Below are 25,650 nucleotides of genomic sequence, written 5' to 3' on the forward strand. Positions count from 1 at the left end.
TGCACCGCTGGCCATGCCTGCCCACTGTGTGCCACATTCAAGCCCCCTGCCGAACTGGCTGGCATTGCACAGCAGGACACACTGCTCAGTCCCCACCACCAGGGGTGGGTCTTTGCCAGCAGAGAATTTATCAAGACCCTGGCAGTCCAACAGCCCAGGTCAGCACAACACGGTGTTGAAATAACAAGAGTGGGCTCCATCAACAGGATCCTTTGTCAGCACGCCGCTCACTAAGCCTCCAGATTTTGACCTTAAGACCCAAAAATTGCCCTGGCTGAGCAGGTCTGGAGATTGCCTTGCTGAGAGAGGACCTGTGCTGTCGGTGAGTAAAAACAACACTGTTCAATGCTCTCGAGCATCACAGCCAGCATACTGGCTGTGATGTTGAAAGCAGCTAATGAAGCCGCTGCGGCTCTGTTTGGCAAAATATTTCTTAACCAGATGAGATAGATGGAGGGGAGAGGCAGCACCAGCACCACACTGAAGAGCTTGCAGCAAAGTGTTTACATGTCATAACCATTTCTAGCTCAGCAAGAGAAGAAATCTTTGACAGGCCAGGACACCCACTTAGGAAAGCTGGAAGGAGAAGGGAGGAGGCCTTGTCCTTTCCTGCCCAACCTGTCCTGTACTTCTGCCTGCACACCGTGCCCACCCGGCTCCTTGAGGGCAGGCTGAGAACATTCAGTTGCTCACCACCTCGCATTTCTGTGTCATACAAGCTCAGGCTTCAATTTTGGGGATGTTTCCTGCTAAGGTTGGTGCTGAGAAGCAGTCTTGAGTGGGAGTTACAGGGATGATTGTTTTGGATGCAGGTGGAAGTCATCAGCCCAGAAAGCTGGGGTATATATTTTCCACAGCTGTGCTGCATTCAGAGTGAAGCCTTTGAGTTACTAATTCTGTGGGGCTTATTATTCTTCTGGCAACTGAGGAGAGAAGGAACAGATCGTTGCTTTGCTAAGAGGTTAAAACCACTGCAAGTCTAAAGGCTCTTCCTACGTGTGGCGTTTGCAAGGGGTGTACAAAAGCGGGTACTTTGAGGTGGGGGGGAAAACTGCAGCCTTTATGTGGCACTTTGTGTTCCTCATGCAAATCCCACAGTAAGTGCTGCCTTACGCCTGGGGGAAGCCTCCCTCAGTGGAAGAGATCAGAGCAACGCGTATCAGCAGGGGTTTCCTCCTGGAGACCTGCTGAGCTTTGAACGCCACCCTTTGGTTCCCCAGCAGAGCAGGGCCCATGCACCGGAGCTAATGGTGGCTCTCGCTTCCAGCCGAATTTCATCCTGGAGTCCAGGAAGGGGAGCGCTTTGCTGCGGGTGCCGCTCCCCGCTGCCAGCAGGAGCACGACCACACTCAGCCCACAGAGGATCTCAGAGCCTCCGGAGCCTTCCCTTTGCTGAAGAGCCAAAACCGGGTCTGGCTGTTTCCTTTCCATACTTTTTTTGAGTCACTTGAACCCGCATAACGTCGTTTCCCAGACTGATGAGTTTTGCAGGCACTCTTAGCTTTGTTCACGTGTGACAAACACAAAGGGCACAATCGAAGCAGGATTTTGAGAAAAAAAGCTGTGTTTTCAAAATTTATATATGTAAGAATCGCCTATAAGACGGTTTGTTTTTTGAAAAAGCACTTTAGGAATTACATTTGTAATTTCCTCTATGTGTCTTAGAGATTTTGAGTCACGATTTTTCTCCTAGTAGATATCAACAGAGGACAAAAATTAGAATATGAATACATGTGCTACACAATATGTGTATACACAAATGTGCATAAATACACTTTAAGTAGGAAAAAGAAATACCAAATTTAGCATAAAGACTATATTTAGTTAGAAATTTGCATTACACATTTTCCAACAAACAATGCAAAATTTTCTTCATCAAATTATGAAGATATGTAATACAAGTTTAAAACTGATATTCAAATCTTGCTTGCTAATTAAAATCACAAATCGCTTCACTTAGATCAGTTTATCCTGCACTACAAACCTGATAAGGCAGAAGAGATTGATTTTGATGTTGCAACCAAACATTTTTGTTTGTGTGCATAAGAGCGAAAATAAGAGTTACTGGCTAATTTTTAAGTGGGTATTTAGACCGTGAGCGATGATTACAGGACGACTTCACCAATTGCTTCTAAAATCTAAATTGTTTTGGAATTTGTTCCCATTAAGAAGGATATGCAGCAAACTGAAATTCCAAGAGCCTGTTTTTTCCTTTATGTAAAATACCCACCAAAAACTACATTAGTATCTTAGTGTAGTTTAATCTCTGTAATAACAACAGTGGTTACAAAAATCTATTTAAATAATCTGTACTACTGTTAGCATCGCTTAAGCAAATTGCAGCTCAAGAGACTTCTGTTTTGCATTGATTTCTATTGCTAGAATACTGTATCTATTTCTTTGTCTTTGTCTGTTGTGTAATTTCTTTCCCACTCCTCTAACAGACTACTCAGTTTTCCCCTGTGATATATATTTTAAATACTAGTTTTAGAGCAAGTGGTTGTACGACTGTTTTATATCCTTTGTAGCCCAAAGGATTTTGAGTTGATGGAATAGCAATCCATCAAAACACAGCCTGAATGTAACAGATGAAGTCTCATGTGGTCGAGCATTCAGACACAGGCCTATTAATAGTTTGTTTTTTGAGGGTAACCGTCCGTAAAAATTCAATGAGGCAAAACCAAATTCAGCAATATCTGTCCGTGTGGCGCTTCCCTCGTGTCTTGCAGCGAAACAATGGCCAGAGGAAGCAAGAAAACTGTAGCATGTTTTAATTTGAGGCAGCTGTGTTAAAAAAGAAAAGGATTTATTTAACCTTGGCTGTTGGGGAGTTCACGGAGCTGCTTTACTTTCCAAAGAAAAAATCTGAGTGCAAGGTTTTTACAGCATGAGCCCCGGGTACCCCTCGCTTGCCCACAACGCAGCAGCAAGACCATTGCTGGCACAAGTGAGAGGTTTTTGTTACTTGGCACATTTGAACTTGACCTTGAACGTCTCCTGTCTGACCTTCACATCTCTCTGGGACCCAGCCTAAGGGTGGCTTGGGCCACTCAGCACAAAGCCACCCTGAGACAAAGACCTCTCCACCTCGTAGGATCACCTCCGAATCTCAAACTGAGCCTTGGCACCTGATTGAGACCCCCAGTGACGACTCCTGGCAGCACTCTTGGCCTTCTGGGTATATCAAGCTTAATTTCTGGATGCCTGTGCCCCAGAGAGCCCATTAATAAATGTGAATCTATGCAGAAGAGCAAGTCTGAAAATAGAAACAGAAGCTGATGAGGGAGCTGCACTGTCTTTCTCCTGTTTCATGGACAGGAGGAAACACAGGTGACACCAGGAGCTCTGCCTGGCACCTGGAAGTCGTGTTGCCTTCTCTCAGGCAGGAGGCTGGCCAGGCAGTCAGAAAACACACGTGTCCATTCAAGAACTTGCAATTTTCCATGAATAACTATTAAATGGAGGGGGAAAAAAACCCTGCCGCTAAAATGAACCTGGTACAGATCACAGGCAGGGAGCATATCCTTTGAGCAATCAACTAACATTTGTGTATTTAATGAGCGAGAAATCAAATCACAAAGAGTAAAGCAAGATCTGGATTTCTTAAAGTGTAAAAATCCAAACTTTTTATTCCTTTGAAAAAGGAAGAGTGTGAGGAATATCTGGCTTTATTTCTTTTGCCTTAGAAAAGGCTTTATTTGCTAACTAAGTACCAGCCGTAACAGTTAAAGCCCATGGGAGACTCATACGGAGATGACATCGACTCAGACATGGGGTAGAGATAAGAGCCATGGGCTGCAGGTCAGGACACAGTGTTATGCTGTTTGAAAAAGCTCAGTCTGAAGGTATTAATACTTTTCTTAATTATTTTTTTTTAAATTATTATTTAGGTATCAGATTAAAATCCACCTGGCTTTCCTTTAACTCCTGCTATTTCATTTGCATCCCCCTCCAGTGGCTTCTGGTTTCATTTTTATAAACAAGCTTTTTCAGTTTGGGACTCTCTGTCCTGCAGTGCTGTTGCTGTAAATACCAATGGGAAATGTTAATTTGTGTTTTATCAGCTTCAAATGATTTCTAATGGACTTCAACTGATAGACTTCAAATAATTTCTGATGGATTTTTTTTTCTGCTGGATTTTTTTTTCTTAAAAAAAAAAAAAAAAATTCCTTACACATCTGTTAGTCTTTGGGCTTTTGAAGCTTGATTTGGCCAAAGTCTAGGTTTTGAAAAGCAGCAGCAGAAGGCCATGTATCCTGGCAGGACTACTTCAAACTGTGCAGTAAACAGCAGCGTGTCTGGCGACACGTTTGAAAGTGCAGAGCCTGAGAGGGTGAAAATTAATTCAGCACCCAACTATTACTTGCTGTAGCCAGTTACCAGAGCTGAACGAAGAGTGAAGCTAAGCGTGGCTTCTTTTTAGCACTCATCAAAGTGGGATGCAGGACTTGTGGCTGGTTGGTAGGCAGGTGCCCGTCAGCGCTGGGCTGGGGACCCAGAGCGGGGTCCAGGCTGCCGTGTGCGTGCACTGGGAAGGGGCTCCTTGGGAGACATCAGCGTTGGCCTCTCCTCGGCACCATGGCTGCGTGCTCCGCTGTCCTGCAGTAATCTGTGGTTATTTACATCCGTAACAAACAAACGAGGCGCAGAGATTAATCCCAAATGTTAACATCCAGCCTTGCCTGGTGACTGGGGAACTGTATTGCCCACTGGGCCTGGATCTGTGCGCGCCGTCCCTGCTGTGCTCACACACATCCACGGCAACTGCTCCCTCGCAGCGCACACATCCTTGGGAAGTGGGTCCCTGGCTCCGCGTACCCTTCACCCCTGCAAATCTGTCCCCCCAGCCGGGCGCCAGCCGCTCACTCGGATCCAAACAATCGTTAGAGCATCTATCGACGCTGTGATAATAACAGCCTTCGTCCCCAGAGCTGGAAAACCCCTCTGAAGCACAGTCATCTCTGCTGCTTGCTACTTGCCACCGCCTCTGGCAAAAGAAAGGGCAGTAAGCAATGGATGTGTCACCCACACCGTAATGGCCACCTCACAGCCACAGCCTTACCACGGCTGCAGGGGGCGGGCGGTGGCCCTGTCACCTGCCCGTGCTGCGGCTGCAGGCCTGCTGCTGGCAGATGAGGAAAAGCACAAACAGGTTTCCAAAAAGCAACCACCAAGAGAGCGAACATCTCCATTGCGGCCAAGCACGCATCGGATGCTCCAAACCCAGCCCGGCAGTGCAATCGCATACCCGCAAAAGAAAAGCGGTGAGCAGTAATTAATCTGTGCCCTAACACTTGTCAAATTACATTGAGTAAATTTTTGCTTCTTCTAAAGCCCAAGTGGGTTCTTATCTGTACTTGTAGCCCCTATTAGTCAGGATTGTAACTGCTGTTGTTACTCAGCAACAGGAAAACAAAAGCCATGACTGACTGTCCAGGCCTGATTGCAGCAGAAAATCTCTTGCCCATTTGTCCAACACCACAGTGGGCAAAATGAATGCCCTTGTAATTAACTTCGTGCTCTGCAATTAACAAAATAGCATCTTGATACAGAAAGATACCAAGGGAACAAACAACTTTTATTACCCACTAGATGCTGCCTACACTCGAGCATTTAAAACTTGCTGTAGACGAGCAGTTGTGCGTTCATACAGATCTCTCGTAGAAGTTGGTTCGCAGGCATCTAGACAATATCCTTCCTGAGCAGATTGCCCGTGTTAACAAAGAGCTATGAGTGAATTTGTAGGACTGTCTTGTCCTCCTTTCTGTTGTTCCCTTTCTGTCCTTCCCCTGTGCCTCAAAATAACATTAAAATAAGAATTATCAATTAAAATAAACTCTCCTAAGAGAGACACTAACCTCCTAAATAGGGTTAATAAACACACGTACCTTTATACATACATACAGGGAATATTTGTGCTTATCGCTTGACTTGCTTGAGCCTTTAACTCTCTTTTGGTAGCTCTTTAGCTTTGGTATGCATTTAGTCTGTAGGGGACCCGTTCTCACCTCCAGCATTGCCTGAAACTCCCGCTTCTCTTCGTTTATTCCCCAGAAGCCGTGCCACAGTGGGTCAAGAAAGCCCAAGCCGGTGGGGTGCGTAAGCATTTTGTGTTTGTTTTTAGTGAAGCCGCTAAGAGCACTGAAAAGCTTTTCACTCGCTGTGCTGGCTTGTTTGGTTTTTGCCGGGAAGCCCCACGCTGTCGGGAGCGCTGCAGCAACGGCCGGTGAGATCCAGGTGCAACCTCTTCCCTGCAGCTCGGCTTCTCCACAGCAGGACGTAGCGCTTTTACAGCGATGGCTGCAGCAAGCAGTGGGAGGCCGGTGCTGCAAACAGATTTTGTAGTTGTAATCAATTCTGAGAGGAAAACGGGGGGGGAAACTCTCTGCAGACAGTAGTTTTGCTTCTCTTAACCCACTCGATGGGCTCGCGTGTTACTACTCTGATGTGCATCCCTGCATCTTTCCAGCTTCCCTGCAGTTTTTCGCAAGCTGTCGGCCACCTTCCCTCTTGTTCAAGACAGCTCCCCTGCTGTCCTGCCTCATTCCCGGGGCTGGCACTGCAGGTTTCTGTGCTGCCTCCTGTCCACCTCCCCTCACCCTCAGCCAAGGGGTTTTGTGCCACCCCTGAGTTCCTGCATCAGACTCTGCCCTCCTCCCTGCGCCAGTAGCCGTCTGCCTCTCCCCTTCCCTGGCTAATCCTGCGACGTTGCCCTTCCGGCTGTTAATACGGAGCTCATCACCGATGGAGCCCAGTGCTTAATGCAATGGCATCAATCCAATCTCCAACCTAATTAAAGTTGGTCTCTCATTTTCTTTCCCCAGAAAGAACTAACAGGAAAGTTGCACAATTACTTACCAGTGTGAAGGGACTGAGCAAGAGACGCGAGATTTCCATTTTGTCCTGCTAGCATCATACATCATTCTCAGCCATTTTCCTTTCAAACACGAGTGGCTCTATTTTGTTAGCCCACAGAGACTGGAAAGATCTCCCCTTGCTCTCCTAATCTGACAGACATCCATGAACTGAGCAAAATAGACTGAAGAGGTTTGGGGTTTATTTTTGTTTTGTTTTGTTAAGTAGGCGTTTGACCATTTAACCTCTCCTCTTAGAAATCACTAACTTGCACTTATGTTTCTCAGAGTTGAGTGAAACATCTCAGGTTTGGCTACAGCATATCTTCTTGCACAGCATCCTGTCTTGCTCTCTGGAACCGCCTCTCCTTGGTCACCTGTCATAACGAGCAGTTGCCTCCATCGTTATAAAGCTGCCTAATTTCTAATTGAATTTGTCTGGCTCCAGCTTTCAGCCACTGGATCCTGTTGTTGTCTTTCTCTGCAAGCTGAGAGAAGTGATGACGACCCAGTATTTTCTGCCCGGGAAAGCTCTTGTACGCTGCAATCAAGTCACCTCTCACTTCTCTTGTTGACAAGCTAAACAGACGGAACCCTCCATCTCTCTGTGAAAAGCACGTTTCCCTTGTAATTTTTGTGGTTCTCTTCCCTCCCTGATTTTTCATCAGCCTTTTCAGAATGAGGATTACCCTACCGTACCAATCCTGTATACAGAGTGTAAAAATTGTCTTTCTCCTCCTGCTTACTTTATTCCTCTCGTGCCTGCAGCGAGGAGTCAAGGATGTGCTAGACTCTCTTTTTTGTTGTCTGCTGCAGGATTGCACAGGGAGCTCGCTTTGGGTTGCCCTGAAGGCAGTGGGTGAGCAGGTCCCATCTGAGAAGCTTGCCTGTGATTTGGCCCTTTGCAGCAACTCCGGGCTCCTCCGGCCCCAGCGCCGAGTGCTGCTCACCCCATGCTCCAGATCTCCCCTTTGCCTTGCCCTTCCCATCTCACGCTGGGTGCAGCTCCAGCTTCACTCTTAGACACGTCCCTGTAGTTTAAGTGCTGACGAATTACATGTTGGCAAACACTGCGAGGGAGGACAGGGTGGGACACGTACTTGAGATACAGGGGGAAGAGCTAAATAAAAAAGTATATTCATGGGAACTGCTGAATCAGCCGGTTCTTAAACCACTTAGCAAGTGCTTTTCTGGCATGGTATATTGCTAAACTTTCATCAGCTTTTACACAGTCCCAAATTAAACCCCTCACAACCAGCTAGGTGTGTTACATCTCCATGTTTACTTGTACAAACCTGTAATCTGATATGATGAAATAAGGTTTCTTTGGCAAGTCTCAGAAAAAACACAATTGATGCTCTGTGCCTGCCGTTAATTCTCGGAGTGCTGTCACCCCTTGTTGTCTCTACCACTGTGTTTGTTCCACACTCCTGGCCACTGCTAGGGCATATTTATTTTAGTCAAGTCACTTCAACATTTTATATACTAGCACAGCGTAAGTATTCTTCCAGTCTCCTGGAATTTCCCCAGTACCTTCAAAATCAAGGTCACTGAAAAAGAAGGATCCTCAGCCAACTCTTCTACCACTCCTGGGTTTCACCGACATCTAAACATGCCAGGTTAGTAACGTTCATCCTTCATGTCCTGATGATCGAAGAACAAGTTCTCTCTAATTTATATGAATCCTATATTTTCCCAGACACAAAATTAAAATATTAAGCTGTTCTGTATTATTAGCACTTTCCCCATCCAGTTCTGAACCGTCGACTCTCCTGAGGTGTTTGGGTCTTCGCGTACTTCTGTATCGATCTCAGCCTCACAGCTGGCATGCAAACCTTCTCAGTAGGAACTGCCTGACCTTTAGATGCCATGGTGAGAAGATAAGTGCTTGCATATCTCATTTTGCCTCTCAGGGGAACCTGAGGACTGGGAAATCTGCTCTCTCAGGGGCGCAACAAGGCTGATGGCAGCTGTGGGGAAGAACAGGAGCAGCGTTTGTTCACCACCCCTCTCTGGTGACTGTTAATCATTTCAGCTGATGATAACCTGCTCACAAGCTAATACAGGTTTTTAAATTACCGATGACTCACACCGCTCTATCCAATAAGGATAAGTGCTTTTTATTGGGGTAGGTATAGTCAGGGCAGGGGGCTGTTAAGGAAAGATGGAAACTCCTACTCCGCTTTTAGTTTCCTACTGTTCCTGGGTTTCTCCATTTCTACAGATTCAAGAGCTATGCTGGGACTGTGTTCCCGGATCATCAGGGATGCTCACCGTCACCCTGATCACCAACAGTTTAAAATCATACAGGCAAATGGGAAATTAAAATGAAACAAAAAAATCAAAGCCAGGAATCTCATCAGATTCTGCTTCCTGTGACTTTTCCTGTGATGTTAGGTTTCATTTAAGAGGAGGATTTTCCTCTTGCATAATTCTTTTATTTGTGCTAATTCTTTTATTGCATTTACTTCTGACTGGCATCAGAGAAACTTCAGGGGATTGCGGGTCTATTTTTTTTCCGCGTTGCAAGGCTGTAGCAAAGCCAGAATGTAGGAAGGAGCTAACACTAAAATTACACCTTGTTTATATATTTAGTGAGAAATTACCCTGCAGAAGGCTTTGCTGACTGACAGGGGAGCGTGTGCTCTTGTTTCACAGACTGAACCAAGGCTGAAAACCCCAGTGAAGCTGCTCCAGGCAGCCGCCGAGTGAGCCATAACACGGTGCCATCATAAAACTGACAGCGTGGCTTCGCACCAGCTGTAGCTGCACTCTTAATTTAGCATGTGGTGGCTCTAAAACCATAGTACTTCATAGTTGCTTGTTAAAATCCCCAACTGCATTAAAATATCCTGTTCTATACGTCTTACCTGATGTGTTATGTTACTTCTTTAGTGGCACAAGATTTATTTGGATTCTGTTACTCTTGATTCACCCTGTCATTCAGAAATTTCTAAAGGAAACCAAATTACAGGTTTGTATTGCTGCTATTTCTGACTGTGGTAGCTGCTGTGCATTAGGACTTTTTATCAACATTGGTGCTTCCTGAATCATTGGCCTCCCAACGCGTGAGCCCCGTGAAGAATTTGTCACCACCGTAATGCTGGTTTTTTTTGCTTTGAAGATAGACCGTCTGCTCCTAACCCTTTAAGGGAGAGCAAGGGTATGGCGGCAGGCAGAAGGTGAGAGGTACAGCTATCAGGGATATCAAGTTCTTACAAGTTTTGTAAATGCTGGCGCCTGGGTGAAGGAGAAAGAATGAGTTAATACTTCACCAGGATGTGGGATGCTCGTGCGAGTGAGTCCCTCGCGCTGCCTGGCTTGCCCCTGCGCACCAGCTCCTTGCCCCAGCTGGCCAGTAAGTGCGGGGCACGAGCCAGTCTGACGGCAGGCAGGTACCACTGAAAGCAGAGGGGAATTTAGGGCGTGAGGATGAAACGGTGTGTGCGATGGGGTCACGTAGGGAGCAAAAAGCCAGAGCTATTTCAGTGGGCACGTGAGGCCGTGGGGGTTTCCCTAAGTTCTTGCACTTGTGAGACAGTGTTTGTATTTACCTAGATTTCACAGCTGACCTACTGAAATTAATAAACCAAACCACAAGGAGAAAGGTTGCCTCATCGTCACCAGTTCTCCGTGCTGCCCAAGATCCCACCTTTTTTTTCTGATCAGAAAGTAATGGCCTTCTACGGTTTGACTGAGTCCCGCTGCAGTAGGCACGTGGCCTTTCCCGTCCCTTCTCCTGCCAGCCTACAAGAGTTGAATCAGTTTAATACATGCTGCCACAGACTATTTATTTCCATTTGCACAAAACAAGAAGTCATAGTCTGTTATGTAGAGTAACTGCTCAAAACAAAAATAAAAAAATCCTATGTCAAGACACATTATTTATTGAACTTACGGTTCTAGCGTTTGATTTACCATTCAACAGCCAAAATACGTAACAACAACCTCTGTGATGGGAATTGATTTTCATATGACGGGGTTTATGAAGTAGTAAACGTTACAGCGCTTGGCTAATTCAACGCAGCCACCCATGGCTTCCCATTTCGCTCTGCACAGCCCATATACCACTCACGGCATACTGCAATGAGCTAAAAGATAGGAAAATGCCAACTAAATAAAAGTCGCCTTTTCAGTGTCTCACTTTTGAGTGTGCTAGTGCTTGCAGTCTTCAATCTGGTCACAGTTTACATCGCTGAGCTTTAAATGTAGATTATCTTGACGAAAGCCTTTTAAAGTCTGAGAGATTCCAATTTTGTATTGAAATACCAGATGTCATCCCGAGATTTAATATACTCTCTCATTCTAATCGGTGGCAGACAACCTGTTTGATCTCACACCGCACGCTGAAGTTACATTTTTTTCCATGCTGTGTGCTAAAGATCAATTTAAAAACTGTCAGTAGAGGCCTGACAGTTTTATTTGTACTTGGTAATTAAGCAGCCCGATTTGATGTCCAAATGGCTCTGGAAAATGTTACATTTTCTTTGCCAAATTTTTGCTTTATACCCATATTATTCCTATTGTTTAAAATGGTCTTTTCTCTGTTCTGTAGGAAAGGAACTGGCTCCAATTATTGGCTTGGGGCGGGGGGGGGGGGCGGCGGGGTGGGTTGAGTGCAGGGGATATTCACGCTACCTATTTTAAGCCAATTTACCTCATTTGTCGTCTGAGGCGCCTCCCTATAGGCAAGGTAGAAGTAAACAACTAAGCAGCTGAGCGGGCACTGAGCGTCTGACGCGTGAATACCCACCAAAAGGCACACAAGCTGGGAAAAGCAGAACAATCCTTCTCCGCTCGTTCTGGATTGCCATCTTCCCCAGCTCCTGCTGGTATCAAAAGTAGGTCATTGTTAGGATCTTTAAGTGGACCGTGGTGCTCTTCGTGCCCTGAGTTATGCGTGTGTTTGTAATTTTAGGTGGGTGTACACACCTGCTGGGACTGTTGAGGGCTATGCCATGCATGGTACCTCAAGAGAGTATCTGCTCCTCAGAGTACCCTTCATGCGGAGAAGATACTGGTAGTGGGTTGCGAAGGACGACAGCAAAGGAACCTTTCTAAACTGCATTTCTTCTACGGAGAGAGTGGAAAGCAGTGCTAAGACAGACAGCAAGTCATTTCAGGACAGTCTAGCACCGTATGGAGTAAGTGCAGGAAATCATTTCAACACATAGTAGAGCTTAAGCACTTCAAACAAGTGTTTAAGGGACTCAAAGATGTTATTAAATGCTTTCCTGAGTCAGGACCAATATCTGATCATTTAAATAAAATTAAGAATTCTGCAAGCTTAGCTAGAATGCCAAACTGAAGTCAAAACCCAGTTTGAGAAAAGATCCACAGCCCAGGCAGCCTTCCAGAAGACAGGCGCTCCCAAATGCCGGTGCAGTTAAGAGATGCAAAATATTTCCTGGATGTACCAGCACCGTATCCGAGTTAGCCAACCCTGGGAAAGGCTGGGCTCGTTTTTACAGCAGCCGGGGGGAGAATTACTCTATCTATAGAGCAGGTAAAGCCAAACGCAGAAGTATTTTTCTCTCTTTTAGAAAATCTAGGTGGCAGAATGGCAGTTACTGAAATTGCTACAAATGCAGTGTTCTCAATTCAGCAAAGTTACATTTAGATAATCTCGTAAGTAGCAGGGTAGCTACCATGAAAGCATTGGAGGAGAGCATAAATTCTGGCTGAGCTTGTTTCTTTAGCCACGGGATAATGTATTTCCATTAATTCTGGTCTGTTCTACCTGACTGGAATATTTTATTCATTCCTTTCAATAGGTTTTTAGACCTTGGGTTTACTCATGTACTTCAAAATACATGCTTATGCGGTTTGTGTGGTCCGTATTTGCTTTAATAATAACTGCTGGATACTGGTACTGATGCCATCATTGTAATAATTTTGATCTCATGCCTGGATAATGATGTTGAAATAGTGATACTGAATGAATATATGTTTGCTACTACTCCCTTTTCTTTTCTTTTCTGGGGGAAGTTATCTTTTTAGTATCAACTCTTACATTCCAGTTGAGTTCTTCTACTAAGATTTACCTATCTAGATATCTCTGGCTCTCTGTCGTCAATGCCATAACCAGTTGTTGTGCTACAATCTCTTCATACTTGCTTCTCCTATGAATAGGCTTGAAGTACAAGTTCTATTTTAACTGTGATGCTTATTTAACAAAGTCGATCTCTTTCATCTTGCATTAGCTCAAATGAAAATATTCCCATGTAAATTTTTGACTCCCGTGCAGCTGCCTATGGAGGCAGAAAAGAAAAGGCAGTCTAAAAGTCTTTGCTGGCCTGAAGCACTTGATTCCTGACTACTAGGCAGTTTGCTAACTCATCTAATTCAAATACGCAAAAGGATGAGTAAGCAATAAACCATCTCACATCAATCCACCTGGCAGTAGGTAAAATAGTTATCATGAACAGCGTGTTTACAGCGCACATTTCCTACTCTGTCTAGTCATTTGCAGGATCCAGGCCACGGATGTCACAGGTTGTCTGAGAAGCATTAGACGCAGGGAGACGACTGCGTGTGAAAGGGGAGTTTGAGGATAATTTATGATGATGGATGTTTGCTGTTTATGTGCACTTCATTAGCTAAAGTCAGCCTGGCTAGCGCTCCTGGGACTGCTCTGCTTTCCCTACCGCTTGCTGATGGCCATTTGCTCTGAGTTCATAGGTGAACGAACACAAACATATGTTTTTGGATAGATGATTTGCTTTATGATGACTAAGGAATGCATGAGGCATCTGTTAGGGAGCTGTTAGAAGATGCTGTGTCCTTTGGTACAGAAGCTAGGAAGAATATATTGTAGTATTTCCCTCATCTTCAGGTAGAGGAAAGGGGCAATCTATTAAGTTTCTGTTTAAAATGTGGCAATTTTATTCTGACGTGAGATGCTCTAGGATCTAACACGGTCCTAAATTGACTCCCAAAACGAGAACCTTTGTATCTACCTCAACCAATGCTATCAGCATAATGTCTTGGTATTGTGAAACTTTGGATTGCCTTCAGTGGGAACACGTGTACATAAATAATAGCAGGATTTGGCTTTGTGTATGTAAAATTATTAGGCCAATCAGTAGGAGCAGCAAAACCAACCGAGTAGCTGTCTGAAAAGCAGGAACATGAAGAACTCTCTAATGATCCTGAACACGACAGCTAAACTCACAGCGAGTTAAAAGTTATACCATAATTGTGGCAGCATACTGTTTAGCAAGGACGAGCCAATTCTTTTACGTTGTGAATGAGGAATAATACTAATTTTTTACTGTTATAATCAAATTCCAAGTGTAAATATATATGGAAGCACTCATACAGGCAGGAACAGGAACAGCTACTTGATCAACGTCATGTACCTTCCAGATTTCTAGGAACAAAGGACACTGTAAATAAATACTTATTTTGTAGCTGTATCTTCTTTTTTTTTCCTGAATGACGGCTTCCAGGAAATAGTGACAAGGACAGTTCTGAACAGAGGATTAACTCAGGTTGCTTAGTGCAGCTTGAAAAGTGTGAGTAGCAAGAGAGCTTGAAAATATTACAGTAAGATGCAACATCGCAAATGATAAAGCAAAACCCCTTAATAAATTCAAATTACTGGTGCGTCCTGCAGGTGAGGCCAGGCAACCAGTATGCACCAGCAGGAACTGAGGCTGCGTGTCCACCACGCCAGCATCTCCGTACTTAAACTGCGTTAAAGATGTGCTCCCACTTCCTTCCCAACTCCCCTGCACCCCACATGCTTTTCCCTTCAGTTACACTGCAGGTATTGCAGCCGTTGAACAAGTTCAGCATAAGAAGTGAACTGACAAAACCCTCCAAGGTTAGAGACAATGGCAACAACCTGTTATGCTGGCAATGGAAGTGTTTACATTGGAGATGCTTGTCCTTGAAGCCAATATTCACTGTCCTGGTATAATTGTCTTGTACCAAATAGCTTCCTCATTGTACCCATGTTTTTTAAACTAGGAGAGCTGCCACAGTGACTGCTCATGCTCCTAATTGAACAACTGAGCTAACAAAACCGTGATGTGTAGAAAAGGCTTTCCATGCTTATTTGGAAACATTTCCCTTCTCCTTTCTAAGGTGTTCTGATTCACACACTGCAGTGCTGGGCATCTCCTCAGACCAACGTGGAATATGAGTGAGGCAGCGGCCCCTTTTGTCCACCGCATGCTGGGCACTCCAGTGTTCAAAGTTCTCCTCAAGCCAGGTCTCTTAATATCCACTCACTCAGATGCGGTGATATCCCAATGTTTTGGGCTGAAGTCTGCTCAGGAAACTTGTCCACTTCTCTGGCTATTTATATGGTTTGCATGACCAAAGCTGTGCATCTCTCCTGTGTTGCCCATCCTAGGATTTGCACTCCCATAGTGACAGAAGATCTTAATATCTCTGCAGAACGGACTGAGCCTAGAACCTGCCCTCTCATTTGGAGTTAGCACCACATCCGACAACACCCTGACTCTCATGAGAAACACCGAGGTCTTACCGTAATGTAGACCATCACAATTTTCCTGCTTTAAATGTTACTATTGAATCAGGTTCAGCTGATTTCAAAAAGTTTAGCTAAATAATGCTTATATTAGACCTGAATGTAGGCTGATCTGAAATTCAATAATTTATGCCACCATAATTTCACAGAATCACAGAATCTTCATGGTTGGAAAGGACCTTTGAGATCATCGAGTCCAACCAAACAACCTACAGTCTCTGCCACTAGAGCATGCCCTGAAGTGCCACATCTACACGTTTCTTAAATATCTCTAGGGATGGTGAGATCCCTCAACCACCTCCCTGGGCAGGCTTTTCCAGTGCCTGACCACTCTTTCAGTAAAGTAATTCTTCCTAATATCTAATCTAAACCTCCCCTGCCGCAACTTCAGATCATTTCCTCTGGTCCTGTCATTATTCACCTGGGAGAAGAGGCCAACACCCACCTCTCTACAACCTCCTTTCAGGTAGCTGTAGAGGCCAATGAGGTCTCCCCTCAGCCTCCTCTTCTCCAAGCTAAACATGCCCAGCTCCCTCAGCCTCTCCTCATATGACCTGGTCTCCAGACCCCTCACCAGCCTGGTAGCTCTCCTCTGGACACGCTCCAGCACTTCAGTGTCCCTCTTGTACAGAGGGGCCCAGAACTGAACACAGTACTCGAGGTGAGGCCTCACCAGTGCCGAGTACAGAGGCACGATCACTTCCCTGCTCCTGCTGGCCACGCTATTCCTGATACAAGCCAGAATGCTGTTGGCCTTCTTGGCCACCTGGGCACACTGCTGGCTCATGTTAAGCTGGCTCCACCAGCACCCCCAGGCCCTTTTCTGCTGGGCAGCTTTCCAGCCACTCTTCCCCAAGCCTGTAGCGTTGCTTGGGGTTGTTGTGACCAAAATGCAGGACCCAGCACTTGACCTTATTAAACCTCATACAGTTGGCCTTGGCCCATCGATCCAGCCTGTCCAGGTCCCTCTGTAGAGCCTTTCTACCCTCAAGCAGATCAACACTCCCACCTAGTTTGGTGTCGTCTGCAAACTTACTGAGGGTGCACTCAATCCCCTCATCCAGATCATCAATAAAGATATCAAACAAAACTGGCCCCAAAACTGAGCCCTGAGGGACACCACTGGTGACCGGCTGCCAAGAGGATTTCACCCCATTAATCACAACTCTCTGGGCACGGTCATCCAGCCAGTTTTTAACCCAGCGAAGAGTACACTTGTCTATGCCATGATTCGCCAGCTTCTCCAGGAGAATGCTGTGGGGGACGGTGTCAAAGGCCTTACCAAAGTCCAGATAGACAACGTCCACAGCCTTCCCCACATCCAGAAGGCGGGTCACATGGTCATAGAAAGAGATCAGGTTGGTTAAGCAGGACCTCCCCTTCGTAAACCCATGCTGGCTGGCCCTGATCCCTTGGCTGCCCTGCACTTGCCATGAGAGCTCACTCAAGATGATCCTCTCCATGATCTTTCCTGGTACCGAGGTCAGGCTGACAGGCCTGTAGTTCCCCGGATCCTCCTTCCGACCCTTCTTGTAGATGGGCGTCACATTAGCCACCCTCCAGTCATCTGGCACCTGCCCTGTTGAGCAGGATTGTTGATAAATGAAGGAGAGAGGCTTGGTGAGCTCTCCCACCAGCTCCCTGAGTACTCTTGGGTGAATCCCATCTGGCCTCGTAGACTTATGTATGTCTAGGTGTGTCTAGGACTTATGTAAGTCTAGGTTTCCTATATACCTGTAAGAAAACCACGGAGCACAGATCATTCTTCTACATTTGGTGTGAAGAAAATAACTAGGATCATGCTCACATTTTATTTTGCATTTGCACATATAGTGTCATTTTATTTTTATTATGGGCCTTATGAGCAGACAGCTACTTCCTTTCACCACGGACTGTCTCATAACTTTAAATTGACAGCTCCTGGAGGAGAGAGACGGCATGTGGCATGTGTACAGAATCCAAGATTGATAAGGGTATGATTTCATTCATTATAATGACTAAGAAGGAGTGAAGATTGACAGTTCAATCACTCATTAATAAAGACTTACTGTATTCCCATTCATGAAATTGTTAGTCAAATTCTAAAACATTTTTTAAAAGATATTATTATTATTAAAGTTTGCTTTAGTACTTTCCCCTCATATGACAGTGTAGAAAAATCTTTATCAATAAACAGAATTGTAATTAGTCTGAAAACTACCCCAAAATTACTGATCTTTTCCCTTTTTTTTTTTTTTCTTCATTTTGGGAAATATCTTTTCTGCTTAGAGACTGACAAGAGGCAGCGCTTACTGTAGTTTAACAGGTTGCTAAAGCTCAGTGGAGCCAAAGGGCTAATACATCATTCCACACAAGAGAGGACCAAGTTAGGTTATGTTACTTTTAATTTGCTGTGGACAGAGGTCTCTGACTCACATTGACCGAATTAAAACATTAGTGACAGAGACTAATGACAGAGTCCCCTGTGAAGGACTTGGCAGAGCAGGGTACGAGCCTTGCCTCACAGAGCAGCTCTTGTCCACAGCCTCTTTTCCTGGAGGAGCTGGTGCTCGGTGATGGGTTTGTCCATGCTCCTGTGGAGCAGCAGTACACACCGGTCACTGAGAGAAACCGAAGTTGACCTCGGCTTCTGCAGGCTACCAGGCTCTAGCTTGTGTGAGAGCAGCCAGGACATCCCTGCGGTGGGATGGGCAGCAGAACTGCTGTCTTGGAGTACACGGTACCAGCTCATGGAAAAGAAAGTCACCACCCAAACCCAGTCTCAACATGCATGCAGGGTAAAGGAGGCAATCGCGCAATCATGTTAAGTCTTGCCCTCTGTTACCGCTATTCCTCTTCCAAATTCTTTGAGGATCACTTCAAGCTTTCTCTCCCAAAACAAGATTTAGTTAGATTTGAGCAGTTTCACACCCATTTATTTCCTTGAGTCCATTGCCAAATGGGATTGATTTGTCGATTTGTCAGTTTGTCTTACTGTCTCTTCACGTTCTACAATGAAATGGCAATCTCCCATCCCTAAAAAGCTTATAGGGTGTTTTTTTGGGAAGGAAGGAGTCATATTTTCCCACTGTTTGGCAAGTGAAAATGATTGTTCTCTGTCTCATGTTGACTGATTAGCTGAAGTGCAGATATAGACAATCTTGTTATTTTAAAAAAACCCCACCCCTTGCTTCAGCTGATTGGGTGGAGAGAAGGTTTTGTTCCCATAGCAACATTTTGCATTTGAGCCTGCAAAAATGAGGCTGGCTAGAGGCATTTCAGACATGCTGCATTTAAAGAGCGGGCTGTGCTCTCCAATGTGTTTTCATTTTTGCATCTGACGGAATTATTTAGTAAACACCGGAGAAACAAAAAGAAAAACCTTTGCATCCCCATACGTGAAACTGGACCTTGCTAATACTAGCTACGCTGCAGAGCATCGCTTCAACCGCTCTTGTAAAATGTTCACAGTGAAGCAATCTGACCACGTTAGTATCAGTTGTCTGAACTGACACCGCAACTTTAAGTAAAAATCGGGTCCAAAGCTCAGATATCACTTTTGTAAGAGTTCTTCTCCTACCTTCACTGGAGACACCACCACTGAGCATGGTGTTTGGAGGGAACCGGCTACTAGGCTGAGTAAACCCCATGCAGGAGGTTGTGTCCTAGAGACACAGGGCAGCAGTAGGGGAGGGGCGGTTGAATTCTTGCAAAAGTGGCAGGTAGGCTGCAGAAAAAAAAGTCTTTCCCAATAGGAGGTGGTGCTGATGAAGACACCGCCAGAGAAAGAATGGAGGACAAAAGCAATTTAGGTTATGGTTCTTGCAACTTCATACTGTAAAAGTTGATCATGCGGTAGCAGGGGTAATTTCTGTGGCTAAAGAAGAAGGAATTAGACTTCAGTGATGACAGAGGGACAAGACAAGGAATATATTTCACTTCAGGACTCTTGGTTCATTTGTCAAATAATGGGAAAGAAGGACAGAGCAGAAGAAATTTGTAGCAGTCTTTAAGGGAGATGATATAAACTGGCCCTTTCTCCTTGGCTGCCATCTGTGTTTCACCAGATGTACTCTCTCATTCAGCACAAACCTTGTTCAGGGCAGAACCGGAAGATTCCACATATTTATCCAGGATTTCACTTTGGGAAGCACACAGCTCAGTGGCACAGTACACACCTGCCAGAAGCACAGTGGTTTAGTGCCAGAAAAAATGGTGGCAAGTCACCCAGGAGGACAGAACTGCAAACACAGAGTCGACGTTAGTGTATCTTAGGAATTATATTAATATACAGTGGTATTTTAATGGGAAATTGAGTCACCTTTTCTCCGTGTTTGCCTTTGGCCACAGATAAGCAAAGTAATGACACTGAGAATAACACAAAAAGTTGGTGTTATTGGCAAATACTTTAGTGGGAACAAGTTGAGAGATCATTGTTGTAGTGTGGCACCATTCAGTTGGTAACACAAAGCTGGTAAAAATGGCCTCAATATGAGAAGGCAATAAATTGATAAAGCTTTAGAGTGTTTTTGGGGCAAGGAAGTACGGTCTGATTGGTTTCAGAAGTTTTGTGGAAGGAAGACACCCCAAACCAAAAAATATGAGTGAAAGTCAGAGGGAATATGAAGCAGCCATGGTCATGCTGAATGCCGGTTGCTCTCCAGTTATCCAAGCTTCACCTGAGCTGATGAGCATGGGCTGGGGTTCTCACCCATCCTATTCTGATGAAGTGGCATTATTGCATGTGAGGAAAGCTCATTGAAGACCAGCAAACTAACATGGCCTTGTCAAAATAAGCTTGAAAATAATTGTACAGTACTTGTCAGACATAATTTTTATTAGGGTTTTTTTTTTGAGGAAGTAAATTTGTGTACAGGGAAACTGATCAAGGGGCTGTTCCTGGAGATCATGGATCAATCCCACCAAATCACACACTGCTTCATGCTCAGACTTCCTCTGAAGATGCCTGGTATTGGACAAACGTGATATGTGGGAGAAAAGGGGCACGCGGGGTGATGTAAGAGTGAGTGTGCCAAGGAGGAACGCGGAGAGAGCTTATGGCACCAGAAGAGCAGGAGAAAGGCTGGGTGCCAAGAGCCATGCAGAATCACAACAACTGATAAAGATCACAAAAAAAAAAAAAAAAGAAAAGGATAGCAATGGGATGGAAGAGTGGAAACATAAGCAATCCTGATGCCCTGAAATGATACTATCTCAGACAAGACAAGACAAATCAGCAAAGTTAATTGTTTGCTGTTGGTTGGCCAGATGCCCCTGGAGTTATGTCAAAAATCCCTGCCCACCAGATTTCTGGATAGGTCTGGATTCCAAACTTTTCATCTACCTTAGAGTGTTTATGTTTTCAAAATAAAGGGATGGACTCAAAATTTTATAGCTCAAAAAAAAAAAAATATGCAGAGGTCAGTAGTGCAAGAAGGAGACAGTAGCATTCCTGCTGTTAAGAGAAAACAAATAAAAAACGTGTGCTGACGTGAGTTACCTAATACAGCTTTTGAAAGATATGGATGTCAGGATCTGTCTCCAGGGCAAATGGCTCAGCCCTGCGTTCTGAGAAGACAAAAGCTCTGGCCTTGAGTTGGGGAGCCAGGTTTCCAAGAACCTGTCGTTAGAGAACCTGAGGAGGCTGCTCAATGAAAAACCATGTTCAGCTGCTGACTTTAGTTTCTGACTCATCAGGAAGGGAAGATTGCTATGAAACCTGTTCCAAGGTCTTCAAGTCTCTTAATGCATAAAAAGCCAAGGTACCAAGCACTGAGGTTTGGGGTACTCTAAGAACCCCATACCTTTAAGTTAAGCATTGCAACACCTGAATCTTAGGGTTCTGACTCTCTTTTAATCATACTCAGAGATCTTCAGAAAAGAAGTGATTCCAGAGCACGTGTCTTTTCATGAGTGTGACTACAGATAAAACAAACCAAATACCCAGAGCTGATTCCCAAATGCCTGCGGTCCAGGATTATTGCTGATGTTCTTATTCCTCTTGATTACCCCATTTCATTTATAGGTAAACTAGTAATTTTACCAAGCTTACGCAATCAACCCTCATTCAAGAAGGACACGTGTGCTTCAGTGGGAAATGTCTGGAAGACAGGAAAGCAGTTTGCGAGCCTGTCACAACCAGGAGTGACAGCAGATAGATTAAGAGGGATGTGTCCTGTAGTATTTTACACTGGGCAGTGGACAAGAAGAGTCAATGGCTGTTAGCAGGCAGTATTCTCGGAAACACCTCTGCTTTCTGGTAATAGTCATCTACAGTGACTCTGAAAACACCATATCATACCTGTAATGCAGAAATTTTGACAAAATGAGGAGTCCTTCATTTCCAGGAGATAAGAGAAAAGGAAGAGGCAACCTCAGCAGGTGAATAGAAGGATGACTGAAGCCTGGATAATCAGACCCGAGACAGAAGTAACTAACACCCAGAATCACGAGACACAAATTAACATGCTAATAGGAGCCCAGCAAATCTGGTCCCAGTAGCTGTCACTGCCAATATAAGAACCATTGGTTAACCGTAACTGGGATAAAAACCCCACACTAGTTACACAGGTTTCACTTAAGTGACCCCTCCCCCTCCATTTTAGCACCTTAATGCAGCGTAATACCTTGCTAATACCTTACACCCCAAGATCAAAGGTGGGAGCATCTGATTCAGCCTCCATCGCGTGGCAAACGTGATGGCGGAGATTTGATGGCCAAGTGCTGTGGTGTGGCTCCCTGCTCTCCATGACATAAGGCTATGAACTCTTTATTAACCTGCCAGCTGATATTAAGTCACTTCAGCTAACCTGCTCCTGTCAAACTAATTCCAAACCTAAATGTGATGACAGTTTGCTCTAACTCCTTTGTCTGCTTTTTACTTGCTAACCAGCCTGCTGGAAATGAAATTACCATAGGTCACTATACGCTCACAGGGCTGAAGTTTCGTGAAAAGTTACTTGCGAATGTACCAGGGCGCAGGGAAAACGTGAAATAATGGGTTACCCTGAGATAAGTCGTATCCTTCCGAATCTGAAACGCGTGGTCCTGTCCTCCTGAGACACGGCACAACCTGCTGCTCCGTCATCCCGGTTGGGCTGCTGGGCACAGGCTGGGGCGGGGGTGCATGTGTGCAGGCGGGACACGCCAAGCAACGATTCCCCTCCACGCACCGGACAGCAGGACCCCCACATTCTTGCATTTAACGTTAATACAGAAAGCACGTTATAATTAGCGCTAAATACCTTTCAAGATCGGGTTCTATTTTAGCTTGGGAACAGCTTGTAGCTCTGACAGCGTACTACAGCTCGCAGGGAAAGTGAATTGCTCCTGGAATAGGTGTAATTTGCTTTGGGTGGGACTCGCTTCGTTTTGGGAAACCGGAGCACCGTGACCACGTAGAGGGCGTTTAAGCCCCAGACCGGCGGGGTCCAGGTGGCTCCCCACGGCCGGGATCGTGCCAGGGGGAGGAAGCCACCCACCGCGGCGTCTCCGTCCCCCGCCGGGAAGGAAGCGGCTGCGGAGGGGGACGGAGCCCCGCACCCCGCGGGGTGCCGCCGCGGCTCCCCGAAGTGCCGCGGGCGCCCACGCAGCGTGACTGCGAGCCGCCCGCAGCCAGCCGCCTGCTTCGCCCCACGACCCTCCCGGGTCGGGCCACCCCTCCGGCCCCGGGGCCGCGGGCGGGGAGGGGGCCGCGGCCAGGGAAGGGGCCGGGAGGCGGGGGCGGGTGGGCCCGGCCCTCACCCTCCTCCCCCACCCGCGTCCGCGCTGCCTCGTGGCGGGCGGCAGCCCTCGCGCCGCCGCTCAGTGTGGGCAGGCGGGCGGTGCGCACGGAGGGCGGCCGCGCCCGCGGGCTCCGGGCACCGCGACGCCGTACCGGGGCCGTACCGGCACCGTGCCGGGGACGGGGTGTGCGGCCCGGCCGCAGCCGCGCTGCCCACCCCACCCCCTCTCCCCGCCCGGCCGCGCCGTGAGGGACGGGTAGAGCGCGGCGCCGTGGCGGGGAGCCCCCGGCGCTGCCTGCCCAGCAGCATGCTGCGGAAGGTAAGGAGCCCGCCGCACACCGGAGCGGGGACCGGCAGCGCGGGGCCGCCACCGGGAGTGGAGGCGGGAGGGAAGCGCGGGGGGGAGCGGTTGTCGGCGTGTCCGCCGGGGCCCCGCCAGGGGGCGCCGCGCCGCCGGGAGCGGCCCCCGCGGGGGGCGGTTGCGCCGGTGGCGGCGGCGGGGCCGGGGCCGGGGCCGGGGCCGGGGCGGGCGGCGGGAGCCCGCCGGGCGCTGTCCATGGTGCGGCGGGCGGTCAGCGGGGCGGGCAAACTTTGGCGTCCGCGGCGGCGGCTCTCCCGGCTGGAGTTGCCATGGATGCCTGCGGCGGGCAGGGCGGGGAGCGGAGGAACCGGGGTGCGGAGGAACCGGGGTGCGGGGTCTCCCCTCAGGACGCCGCTGGCTGCGAACCCGGCGGCGGCGGGGGAGGCTCGGCCGGCCGGCGCAGGGTGAGCGCCGAGCGCCCGGAGCCGCCCCGCGGAGCGAACCCGCCGGTGTGTGCATCAGCCGTGCGGGGCGACTGGCGGTCCGCGGATCGCTCGCCCGCCCGCCGCTATTGTTCCTTGCACGGCAGCAGAGCATCCCTTGGCTGTAAAATCTCGGGCAGGGGGAGACATCGGTGGATGGAAGAGCTCTCTTGGTTGGCACGCGAGGCTGCTGGTTTTGCAAGAAGGCGAATGCGAGACTCTCGTGACTGCTAAAAGCTTTAGAAAAATAACCTGAAGGTTTGAGGCGAGGGGGAGGGTGGTTACAGAGGCAACCAAAAGCTACTAAAGTCAGTAGGAATGCACACGAGGGTGTGCACACAGACCTTCCAGCTCCCATCACAATTTTCAGCACTCCTTCCAAAAGGCGAGCTTTCCTTCTTAGGTGGACCCGGGCTGCTTCCCATCATTGCTGGAAACTGGCAGTGACGGGAAAGTGCCAGTGTAGAAGGCGCGCTATCAAAAGAATGAATCGAGTAACTGCTCGGGCTTCTTGTCCTGCTGTTCCTGTCTTGCTCTCATTTTGTGTTATCTTCCCAAATTTTGTTGTTACAGCTTTAGCCCCGCTAGCCTAAGTGCACAGCAGCTCAGACAACTGGAGTTGGATGGTGAATGAGGTGGTTGGAGCCTGGGGTCCTCTTCAGCGCTTCTGAGCCGCTGAGCTGGGCTCCGACGGCTGCCCTTGGTTTGGCAGAGCCTGAGCGACACAGAGCAAACAAGATGATTTAGGATTTCCCTTTGTTCTGGGGAGGAACTCTCCACTTAGGCAGGCTCATAAAGCCCAGCATTGCTAATCTCTTTTAACAAATATTCCCAGAGCAGTATTTTATACTGTTAGTGTTAATTATTATATAGTTATTATACAGTTTGGACAGGCTGAGTAAGAGAAAGCGGATTAATTCTATCCTTGCATTGTGAATAATGTGGAATGCTTCCTTTGAATTTTACCTTCTTCCACTACCTGTCATACTCCTTTGCTTACAAGTAGGGGGAGTGCCGAGATGGTCAAGATTGGAAATTAAGGGTTTATTAAAGATCAAAATGACCTTGGGGATTGTGGATACAAGGTATTCGAGCCTTGTTTCTTTTTCATACCTAATTCTGTGGCTGCCCAAGGGCTGAATCAGGGCTTGGGAGTTGGTCTACGCTGGCAGCCTGTTCTGTGCTGCCCATTCATGAGCCGCCCGTTGTGGACTGACCTCCCTGTGAATTGTGGGCTACCTGCGCTGAATTCCTCTGCTGTACATGACAACTAGAGCAGTGCCAAGAGAAGTTAAACTAAGCTCACTCTAGTTTAAAAATGCTGAAATGGGTAATCCTTAATTCTCAGGCAACACCTCAGGGCTAATGAAGGCTGCATGAAGAACCGCCTGACAAAGGGAATCTCCTTTTAGGCAAAAAAGAGCAAGGAATAAAAAGAAACACAGTTGCAGCCCCCACTTTGGATCATGAGTGCCCAGATCCTACTTCAGGCATCCCATTGGAGAACCTTCCTCACTGAGTTCATGGATCAGGTCCTTAGCATGTCTTGGAAAAAACAGCAGTCATGTGGGCAACCAACAGTTAAAATGAATTTCATGCCATGGCTCCCTAGGCTGGAGTATGAAACCTCAGTGTTTATTTGTCTCCTCTTTATTCTTTGCTGTTCCAGAGGATTTTCTAACATTTGTGACTTAGCATCCCCTTTTATATCTGTCAGGAAGGGAAGATAAAATAGGGAGAACCCCCCAGTTTTCTATTGTTCTGCATGTTGCATGATTTTATGGCCAACAAGAGGTAGCCTAACATTTGG

At 46.9% G+C, this 25,650-nt stretch overlaps 1 protein-coding gene across 1 annotated transcript in view; it reads left to right on the forward strand.

Annotated features, from left to right (window-relative positions):
* Positions 1–23,117: 23,117 nt before the first annotated feature.
* The window catches only part of TMCC3 (transmembrane and coiled-coil domain family 3), a 140,367-nt gene continuing 137,834 nt past the window's right edge, over positions 23,118–25,650 (forward strand). The window contains exon 1 of the mRNA XM_063322787.1: positions 23,118–23,376. Coding sequence (XP_063178857.1) covers positions 23,365–23,376 — 12 coding nt within the window. The 5' untranslated portion in view covers positions 23,118–23,364. The remainder of the gene's footprint in view (positions 23,377–25,650) is intronic.

This window comes from Chroicocephalus ridibundus, chromosome 1, assembly GCF_963924245.1.
Source record: "Chroicocephalus ridibundus chromosome 1, bChrRid1.1, whole genome shotgun sequence".
Lineage (NCBI taxonomy): Eukaryota > Metazoa > Chordata > Aves > Charadriiformes > Laridae > Chroicocephalus > Chroicocephalus ridibundus.